At 32.6% G+C, this 11,945-nt stretch overlaps 1 protein-coding gene across 2 annotated transcripts in view; it reads left to right on the forward strand.

The window, feature by feature from the left end:
• Window positions 1-695: 695 nt before the first annotated feature.
• LOC106467195 (PDZ and LIM domain protein 7-like) overlaps window positions 696-11,945 on the forward strand; it is a 52,447-nt gene continuing 41,197 nt past the window's right edge. The window contains exon 1 of one of the 2 annotated variants that reach the window (XM_022395320.1): window positions 696-886. In XM_022395320.1, the coding sequence (XP_022251028.1) occupies window positions 818-886 (69 nt within the window). In that variant the 5' untranslated portion in view covers window positions 696-817. Of the gene's footprint in view, window positions 887-7,286; window positions 7,499-11,945 lie in introns of those variants that run through there. The other variant, XM_013927516.2, reaches the window with a different exon arrangement.

Raw genomic sequence — 11,945 nt, forward strand, 5'->3', positions numbered from 1 at the left:
CCATGATCAGTGCACGCGTCTAAACAGGCCTAATAACTACTTGTAACATTTCATTTCCGTTTTTTTATTAGTGGTGGATTATTTCACTGTTTAAAGGTATTATTTAATTATGTTCTTTGTTTAAATCATGTTCTCAAAGGTTTTCCTATTAATTATTTTATTTTCTTGTATATGTATTATCACAGTATATTTAAAGCTGTAATTAAAAGGTGTTGCTGAAATTCACTCTAAATCCCCTGTATATTCTGTGCATTCAGTAAATGTTGAAATATACTTGGCATAATAAAAATGGTGTTATTTAATCCTCCAAGAGTCTAAGTGATTTACGTACATCAAACGAAATAAAAAATACTTTTAATAGTCGAAGCAATAATGCATTTTAATTGATATGTGCATACACATATTTGGTCTCTGTAACTTAATGTTGTGTATACTGTAGGTAGAAAAATATATAAGTATTTTCAAGTAACTTTATAAATTGAATTTGCACACAACTGGTGAAGGTGACTCGAGACGAGGGGCTGATGATTGGGGAAGATTCCTGTCTATTTTTATGTTTCAAAACAAAGTAAAGTAAACCAGGTACCTCTAAACCAATAATCTTAAAGCATCGAGTGAATTCTGTTTAAACAATATTTGATTAGCAGGCATCGTACAGTACGCTTGTCAGTACTTTACAACTTAACCATCGACGGTCCAAATGCAGCATCGTCTCCAGAGAGGCATCTAATGTGACTTTCTTTTTGAATTTTACATTTTCGAAACTTCAGAAAGTCACCGGACGAAAGTGTGTTGTGTGTCTTTGACTAACTGTCTAATGGAAAGACCCCCTTTTTGGAAAATTCCACAGGAATTCTTGGAACAAGAGAAACAGGCTAAATGTCAGGTATAATAACAAATACATCCTAATGTTTAGCTTATGTTCATGTTTAATGTTATATATTTTATTTTTATTCTTGTCAGTAAAATCTGTATTATACAACTTATTGTTTTTATCTCATATTTGTACACTCGTCTTTATATACTTAGGACGAAAACATGTTTCAGCCTTTCCCATCTTACAACTAGATTTAGTAATGTAGTTTTGTTAACCATGGCAATTTTTAATATTGTGTTATATGAAACATGTTAGATGCATAAAATAATACAACATATTTTTTATGTCATAGAGATGTTGTGTTTTTATATAGGAAGACTTCAGACCTCTGCTTTAGCTTACCCAAACATGGAATTATTTTAATGTCTAACAAAACAAAAGAAGCAGTAGATGTACTAACGTTCAATGTCTTATGGTGCGTTGTTTTCCCCTAAACACGTCGTTATGATAACTATTTGTTGTTATAACGCAGTCAGAGTATGTATATATATATATATATATATATTATCAAAGTATGGAATTATTTTCATATCCAAATAACAAAAACAGTATCTTACAGAGTATTTTGTTTTTGCTGTTCTAAGACTCTTAAGCGAAGGATATGCCGTAGAAAGCGCTGGAATCTGAAGAGAAGATTATTATCCTGATAAATAAGATTGTATAATGTATATAACCAGGTCAAAACTGTCTATAAATAGGTGTATTATAAGTTGTAGTGTTTATTTGTTTATTAGAAATTTGGCTATTAAACAATGTTGTAACAAGATTATAATATTCTAGTACTTTCAGTAAGACTGATTTCACTCAGAGCGAGTGACAAGAGAGGTCCACTTGATAACGGGAGATTCAATAAGATATTTTCTGCAAAGTAAATAAATAAAGATTGAACACAATTGTGTAATTAAAGTGAACAATATCTATTTAAGACAGTGAATATGTATACTTAACATATCACAACGAACATTTGCTTTACTAGCATCTTTTCCACGAGAAGACAATAAGTGCTAATTTAGGTGAATGTTATCATACAATGGGATTCTAAGGTGAAAATGATTTGTTGACATTCTTGACCAATGGTTCTGTATTAATATAGGGGGATAGAAAGTACGTATATTTATATATCACACGTTTATTGTGGTCTGGGGTCATTTACTTAAGTTTACAGCTGCCATATGTCGTTTACATTAACACAGTGAAATAGTTTAATGATTGTACTTGTAGTATCGCATTTTGATTTGTGCATAAATTATTATACTGCAATATCACTACAGGCTAGTTCACTATTTGAACCTATGGCCATTAATGAGGCAGGTGACCAACAGAGCAGATATTAATTTTGATAAACACAAACCAAGTACCAAAGTTGTTGAGTTGAGTTAAATACTAGGTGTCAATTCTAAAGTTTGCACTGACTGGCTGCTTCGAAAATTCCCCATCATCTGCTTATCCTAGCTTCACCATATGGTACTTTGTTATCCACTAATTTTATTCCTTCTGAATGTTGATGAAAGCCTTCCATGGTTGTTGCTTTCACATTGCCAGTGTAGGGAAAGTCGATATACTGTCAGTAGAGTTGTGCTGGATTTGATAAAGGAGCTTCTCTTGTGAGTTTGACAGCTTTTTAATTTAGCTTTATTCCTTCATGGCTTGGCACATACATCCAAGTGATGGTCTTATAGCGCAGTTGCTTTACTTTCTGCCACCCATATGGGGGACTAACCATTTTGATTTTTATGCAGTACTGCTTGCAAATAAGTTACAGATATGATGATGGTGGCACTGTTTATTCGTAGTTCATTGCTTTCAACAACCCAGGGGAGACCTTGCTTTATGATTTCTAGATTTATCTTTGCGCTGCTTGTGGGAAGGATGAATGCTCCACCAGCCTTATGCAGAATGTTGTTGCACCACAAGGTGATGAATGCCCAACCAGTTCTCTCACTGTTTGTGGTTTAGGAACCATCTGTGGCTATGATGCCTGTCCATCATGACCTTTAAATAATTGCTTAAAGGTTTTTTGTGTGCTTCACCCTCTGACCAAATTTTACACTTGCTGTATAGGTTCATTTCCACACATCCCAATGGTGTCACATGTTTATTCCATATGAGGACATCTGAGACCTGGTGATGATCGATTATCTCCATGATGGCTGTATAGAGACCGACTACTCATGGCTGTTTCCAGGGGTGCCTTTTAGCCAATCTAAGGAGTCCTGATTTCAAATAAGCCAATATAAATGTAATTCTGACAAAACATGATTTATTCGTCTTTGTCATTACTTCTCTTTTCGTCTAATTCAAAAACTTCATCAGCTAACTATAGAGGACTACATCATCATCAACATTATTTTCCCACATGAATGTTTCTGTTTCTTTATTCTGGGAAGAAAAGTCATGCAATGGCAGTTCATCCACTAAGTTTTGAAAATGTATAGACTAACCAAGTTTCACTGGTAACCCACCAGACATTGCCAATGACCATGGCAAAGGACCAAAAGGGAAGAAAAGAATCTTTTGAAAATCAAAGTTATTTTATTCTGACAACATCAAAAGCTGGTCAGGTTTATGTTTCTTTTTACTCTGATGTGAGCAATCATCTGTTACAAGGATTTCAACCTAGATGATTTTTGCAGACTACTAAGTTAATTTAGGGACTGCCTTCTCAAAGGGTCATGTAAAGCTACCATTTTGTCTGCAAGCCTTTTCTGAAAAAAATCCATAAATAACTTTTTCTGACAGATCATTAGCGATGGAAACAGGTGCTTTTATGCTAGATGATAGATAAATCTCATTCTTTTCAATATCGAATGAGTTTATGAAATTTGCAAACGATTGTCACACTTTGTGGACATTTGCGGGGTTTTCTTTGGTCTCAGATCTTTGTGAGATGTCTCATTAGATTCCACCATTCCCACTAGTTTAAGGGAAGCTGTTACGTGGCTGGGTCTTGTGTGTCTTGTTATACATCTTTGATAGCATGGAAGACAAATTTTGCTAAAGGAGATAATTCATCGCTTGACTTGGCATGTTATTTTACTCTTTATTAAATAGTAATGCCAACTGCATTTCTTGAAGCTGGAACTGAATCCCTAAAAACACGAAACCCCTTATTTCGTAACAATGATTGTGTTCTAGATGAAATGTGGACAAATTAAGCAAAAAAGACTCTTTGTAAACTATTTTGAATAAACAGCCTTTGTTAAGACCTTCAATTATCAGCCCTTCATAATTCTTCTTCAAATCCACAATTAAAGACCTGAGTTGGTATGCTTTTCAAATGAATGAAACAAAAGTATTTCAAGGGCTTCTGGTATCAACTTATGCGCATATATTAATCATATTAAATTTTACATTACGTATGACACACATTCTCTCTTGCTACGATTTACCTTTTCGAAATTTCTTGGTTTGCTCCAAACTATATGGTTTATGGTTAGACATTTTTTTTAAAGCGAGTGTTGGTTAGACTCATCGAATACAAAGCTCGGGATTCAATGAACGTTGGGGAACATTTCTCATCTCTTAATCTTTAATTTTATAAAATCCTATGTTGGCAAATTTCATGAAAGTTTTTAATAAGTGTATATATACAGATGAAAAGAAATGTAAATCAATAGCTAACTAATAATTACATGTATAAATATAAATCCATCTTGTAATTGTTTATAGAATCTTCAATTTAGCATTATGACCTGGAAATAATAATTAACAATGTTTTATGCTGAAGTAATTTTGAATTTTTAAATTTGTAAAGAATTTTACATGAATGATTTATAATGTGAACTCACACAAATGGTACTATTCACCATAGAAATCAGCTTTAGAAGAAATTTATTTAAAAATAATCAGCATTTTTTATATATTTACATTTGGGGTAGGGGTAGGTTTTTGCTATTTTACATATGCCGGAAACGACAAATTAACGTACGTAAGCTTAAGAACATTCTATAAGAAACTTATCTTTATGATGAAACCAATTTTGAATTCATATGACATGTTATAAACTTATTTTATGTGTAATTAATGTTTTGGAAATAAATCTTAACAATTTCAGTATTCCAAAAATACGTTAAAATACAATACGTAATGTTAGAAAAATACACTACAAAATCTTAAAACTGAAGTAAAAAATGACAAACAAGTAAATTTTTTCCTTTTATATCATAAACGTTTAGAAAAAGTGGTGCTATAAAATCCCCTTAGGGAAGGCAGTTTTTTATTACTTGTGCTATAAAATCCCCCAAGAGAAGGCAGCTTTCGCTTTCTGGCCCATTTTATTACCTGCAATGTTTGGAAAACAAAGACTTAAAATATTGAATTGAGAAAACTAATGGAAATTCCATGTTGCAGCTAAAGTTATGAATTGTAAAGAAAATTATATTTCCAATCAGTCCACACAAAATACAGATCTTTCATGAATAATGAATGTTGTCATTTTATACAGGTTATCCACAAACCACCCATTTCCCACACGACATTACCAACTAACTTGCTCAATCATTTGGTTATTCAAAATATTGAAACATAACATGTGATTTCTTTTATATACTTATGAGAAATGGCGGGACAATGACATTTTTAGAATTAGGAGGAACATCGAAGACCTTTTTTGTCTGCTTGACTTAAGAAATCTCATTAATTCTATTGAATATTTTTGACAAGAAACAAATTTGCTGGAGTTACTTAAAAACTTTTACCATCGATTTCATTTGGTTTTTGTTTTGTACTCAGCTAATTCCTGTTTATTTGTATCGTTTTTTTTAAAGATCTCTAACGAATAGTACAATGAAAATGAAACAAAAAAAAAAAAACCGGACTAATATTAATACAACATTTCTTGTCACTCTCGTTTCTTTCGTGAAATTATACTAAATAAGTTATTACTTGTCAATCGGATGTTGTAGACAATTCAGGATAATATTCTCGTCTTAATGGATATTGTGTATTGTGCTGGTGTTTAACCTTGAAACGCTTAACAGACATTAGTTAAATTTATCAAACTGGCAATCAACTGTGCTTAGTAATCATTCTTCTACTCCACATGCCAAAGCAGTCACTATCATTGTTTCAATAGCCACATTCCAGCGATGAGACTATTTTAAGATTAACACTGAGCGTAAAAACCGCACGCTACAGCAATACACGAACGTGTGCAAACATTTTACTGTGACGTCAACGACAAGCAAGACATTATATGACATAGCAGTTGGTCCATAAGGATGTTGATCAGCAGGTTAAACGCATCCATTTTTTTTCTTTTTAATCCCATCTCTTTACTGCTGTCAAGTGTAAAAAACAAAATGGCTAAAACAAACAATATCTATAAAAAAATTATCCTGGTGTGATTGCATTATAAGCATACGGATGACGAACCAAAAGACGTCTGAATTCTGATGCTGTCTTTATTTGCGCTTTTTGGCTGATGCTCACTGGTAAATCTGCAGGTTTATGACGCTAAAAATTGCGTTTCGATACCCATGATGTGCAGAGCACAGAAAGCCCATATATAGCTTTGAGCTTATCTCGAAAGAAAGAGGATAAATAGAAAAATAATTATAAAATATATGCCATATCTGTTTTTTTATACAACTCTACATCAAAAATTATATAAACAAGGCTTGTGTTTGCATAGTTCCCCAGTAAGTAAGCTAATCATTAAACCTCTAGCTATCGGACGAGCCCTTAATGGATTTCACTAAGACTATTCTAAACATTCGTGGAGAACCTCCTTTAGAAAAACAATTAAATATATCAAAGAGAATTAAACTTAACAGTACCAATTATATAAAAAATTAATAGTGATTATTTTCTTAGTTAAAGTAAGCTGTTTTTTGTTATTTTTAAGAAACATTTGCTCGGAAATTAAAATATGATATGAAAAACATTAGTACTTTAAGATTCACAAACTTGTGTGTTATGAGTTAATTTTCGAAGTTTGACCAATTTCCAGTCCATTACTAGGCAAAAGCTTGCAATAAACGGTTTCGTCTTATGTTATTTTGTTTTTATATACTTGGAAATTAATAAGAATTATATTGGTGCATTTTTCAGATGTAACCCTCACTATCCTTTCCGAGTAATTTCCGTTTCATTCAAATAACAATTATTTCCACACGAATGAAAACATTGAAAGGCATATTAAAGCTTGAAATATAGTGTATAAGTAATTTGAAAATTATTCGATCACATGGCTCGAATCTTTTTTTGAATGCATATTTTGGAATGGAGCTCAAGGTCGTTTGAGGTTCAAGTTTTCAACAGAAGAAGGAGCTAAGTGAAGACATCTTATCCCGAGTAGCAGGGCTATTTTTATTCATATCGAATCTAATGTTTGGAGCATGATCTTAATGGTTTTGTACGTGTGTTTGCTCCCTTAGGAGTCACCTTCTAAAGAGCGACAAGTTTGGGAGTATTATTGACAGAGACGCTCGATGTTTCTTGTATAGGTTTTAAAAAGATTACTAACAAACGATTTTATTTGCAGTACACCACAGTAATGTATAACACATCATGAGCCAAGGAATAATGAACATAACTCTAACTCGGGATGGCCCATTTATGCCTTGGGGATTTCGTCTCCAAGGGGGATATGACATGGGCCAACCCCTGATCATCCAAAGGGTAGGAAGTGCTAGTTGATTTTGTAGATTTCTCCTTCTATTTGGTTATATAATATTTATTTGCTAAACTTCGTATTTGTTTGATTTCATTTTGCTTCATATATAAACAATCCCAAGTGTCTCTTGGCATAAATCTAAATTTTTTAATCTCAAAGTAAAAGTGAGTTGAAAACATCCAAGCTGAGAGGATGGAAGTTTATGTTTCTTAAAGCAGAATAGTTTCTGAATTGAATGATCGCACAAGTTTTCTATATACATATATATATGTATGTGTGTTTAAAATTATGAGTATAACTTACAAAATCAAGTACATATGCTAACCGTTTTCATGCGATTCTTTTGATAAAGTATAAATTATAATTTTTCACTATCGGAGTATTTTGATTAATTATGTAATTATGGTCAATAATTACGGACATATCCCTACTATCTGTACGTCCAAGACTTTTTTTACAATAATATCTTACAGAGCACCGAAGAACAAAAACAATATTTATGTGATTAGAAAAATAAAGTAAAATATATAGAATCTTGTTACCTGAGCTATGTATTATTTCTAAGAACCCATGAGCGAAAGAAAAGGATAATATGTTATAATATGTAAACAACACTACATCTGCCATTTCCCAGTGCCAACGAGGCTTTTAGACTGATACCAGTGCTCATCAGGCCGATTGGAATACAACAGACATAGTAGTGGTCTAGGCGCTATATATATATAATCAATTTTCATGAACAACAACTGTTACAGTGTGAACCAAATTAAGCAAGTGAATTTTAATTATTATCATTTTTGATATAAATAATTTAAAAATTAGATTTTTAGGTTCAGAATGAACATCACATTATTTATTTTATTTTAAATTTTAACTCTTCGTTTACTGTTTCTCAAAATTGTTAGGTCTTATTCAGACTTGTGTCAGTAAAAATCTAGGTATATGTAAAATAAAGTAATCCATCTAATTTTAACACTTTTTTACGAACTACATTTGGTACTTATTTCTTCTTTAAGCCATTACCATAATCCATAACCAACATAATTTTAGGTAAAGAAATAAAAACTTTGGCTTCATATTCTTTGTGAAAGAATAAGTTAGAAGATGGGTGGGCTTGGTGTTTGAATGCCTTAATGCTTTAACACCTACTATTTTCCCGTAATTATCACAGAAAGCAGTAGCTTTTACTAGGACATTAACTTTATTCACAAACTGTATATAAGTTCAAATGGTCATCATCTGAGTAAACTGGCATTATATAATAAAATTTATTATTGCTTTCAATGATGGACATTAACTTTCGAATTACTCGTCAATGAGAAATATACTTTAATACCAAATATGGAGTGGGTAAATGTAAGGTGTGCTTAGGTCTAAGGATGTAACCCTGTGATAACTTCAGCCACACTAATTTCCCTTTCAGTATATCGGGTATGTTCTGCAGAATAACGGAGGTTTTAGCAGAAAAAGTTATGCAGAGTTAAACTAAATTCTTCTGCTTTTGACTAAATTTCGTAAAGAAAGACATTAGAAAAAATATATAACAGAGTGAAACAATCCTTCTTGAATACAAAACATAGTAAAAATAACGTATACACAAAGGACAACACCTTTACTATAGTATAAAATTTGTAAAGAACCCGTTGAAAATCTTTGAAATTCTTTTGTAAAAATATGTTACAGACTAAAAAACATAACATTATATACCCAGCTTTACAATGCTAGTTTTCTCAGGGCGAGTCCACTACCTACGTTACTGTTTGACATTAGAATCGGAAAATAAGGAGTATATAATCTCAAGGTATAGTGGAAAATATTGTTTTCTACTTTTACATAGAATATTCTGCTTTGCGAAAATATTTCCACCAGCGAGCACATGTGACATCATAGGTGAATTATCCAGAACAACAAGTAACGAGGGCGAAAGGAACTTAGCTACTTCCTTGACCAATGTTCTACATTGAACTACATGCAATTATATACAGGAAAGTTTTAAAGATAATTCAGATGAGTTTGAGAGTTAAATAAAGAGGTTATAAATCACCTAGTATGCTCTAAGATTGTGTAAGACCATTGAAGTTATTAGTTTGAGAAAGTTCCTTGTGATACAACATAAAAAAGCCGAACTGAACACCAATTTAAAATTACTTCACTGGATCACGGTTTGGGCAGTAGACCTTTGTCTGGCCTGAAGCTGTATTACAATAGGCTTTTCAAAAAAATTAAAAATCGACACAATGGAAGTGCTGTCAAACATATAAGAGATATGATGGAATCGTGACACTATTGAATTGACATTTATATGGCTAAGTAAAATATAACAGATTGACTTCAAGAAACATGCATTGAATCTTATTATACTATAATTTGTTCCAAATCTTCTCTTTCGATGAATTTGTAAACAATACTTTTTCTGGAAACACGTTTTAGACCTTTATCAAGAACAAATAGGTCATAAAGTATAATGACAACAAATTAAAATTTTGGTCATGGTAACGTTCGGTTGAAGTATGATATTAGATAATTTTCTTATCAGTTTCTAGTTTTATAAGTTGTGTTGCTTTAACAAGACTTATGAATGCATGGTTTAACTCATGAACTTACTGGGAAGTGACAGAAGCAGTGTTCTTCTAAAGCTTCTGCTATTATATTTTACTAATATCGTTTTATTGTATTATGGTTTTAGTAGATGCATGATTTTTGTTGTATTATCTTTTTATTTAATACGTGAACTTATCAGTTTCATTTACTCTTTATTGAACTTCTTCACAGTGCATGTTTAATGTATTTAGTCACACCAGTATCACTTCAACAATTGGAGCTTATCACTTATTGAAGATCACACTTATGGGCGAGTGTCTATCAGCATTTAAACGTTAATTATGAAAAACCCACCATATCACAGTTTACGTCCAGATGAAGAGCTATTGCCCGAAACGTCGCCTAATACACCATTTTTAATTTGTGGAGTAAATTTACATTTATCTTCTTAAGTTCAACCTTAAGGATTTTAAAAGAACTTAGCATCTACATAGGTATTAACACAATTGCCTCCCAGTGACTCAGCGGCAAGTCTGCAAGCTTACAACACTACAAATCTGGTTTTGATATCCGTGGTGGGCACAGCACAGATAGTCCATTACTTGAGAAAAAAGTAATTTAGTTATTTCAGCACAATACAATGTTTCTCTCTTTCACACTAGAAAATATCTGATTTTTATATTTAAACACCAGGAGAACAATAGTCCAAGAAGAAGAAGATGAAAACATTTCAACAGTTTTACAAGAAATACCAACAAACTTTGGGGAACATAGCGAAAAGTATGCATGTTGTTACTAAGGTTGATAGAACTTAATTTATGTATGCCACTGTATTATCGCTATTGAGGTAAAAATCATAAGTTATTTTGTGGATTAGCTTCTCATAAACTGAAAGCTCCCTTCTTTTTTGCATATCCACCATTTGGTGCTACCGGTTTTAATGCTTATTTCTTAAAGGGGTTTTCAACTATACGTTTCCCTCTAGTGGCACAACGGTATGTCCGCTGACGTGCAACGCTAGAAACCGGGTTTTGATACCTGTGATGGGCAGAGCACAGAGAGCCCATTGTGTAGCTTTACAAACAAACAAGCAAACGTTTCACGATAGATTGATCTTAACTGAAAATTTCAACCTGAACTACATCTTGTGTTCGCGTGGATTAAACAATCACGTCCAAGTCTCCTAGAGTTCAAGTATAGCCGTCCTAATTTTGAACTACTGATTTTGAAGAAGGTCAACCGATCAGCAATACTTATAACACACCCAAAACTGAATCTGTGGAGCGCGTCAGTGACACGTCTCGCGCCTTGGACCCTTTGAATTTTAGTCCGGCACGCAAATCACTAGATCACGTCTGACCCTGAAATTAATTCAGGAATTGCTGTAATAATAGCTTTACGATACAAAGGGATTCTGAGATAGAAATTTCGCAACGAGCGATACCTTGTAACAACTAATTTATAGCATTCAGTTCTAATGAGAAAGATAATTTCTGAAAATTAATTTGATTTTATTCCTTTATGTTTCTATCTCCATTAGTGAATTACAGAAACATGTAGCTGTGGTTCATTAATAATTTTTGAAATTTAAGTTCAACTTGTAGCATAAAATATCCGGTAATAAAGTTATCTTATGTTATTACATTCTATGATTTGATGCTAAACAGGTTAGAAAGGGTTTTTATTCATACAGACAGGAAACGACAACCAGACTCCACGAGATTATTTTTGGGAACACTTAGACTTCCGGTTCTTTGCTGTAGCTGTTTTCAACTTCAGACAGATGGCCAAATAGCGTTTGTGTAATATGAACTGCTGAGCGTTTGGCTTCGAGTTATTTATTAAGACCTAAAGAATTTCATAAGGTAAAGGTTTCCAAGAAGATAATGTCATGTTCCTGTTGCTTGTCTT

This window comes from Limulus polyphemus, unplaced genomic scaffold (genome assembly GCF_000517525.1).
Source record: "Limulus polyphemus unplaced genomic scaffold, Limulus_polyphemus-2.1.2 Scaffold2524, whole genome shotgun sequence".
NCBI classification, from domain to species: domain Eukaryota; kingdom Metazoa; phylum Arthropoda; class Merostomata; order Xiphosura; family Limulidae; genus Limulus; species Limulus polyphemus.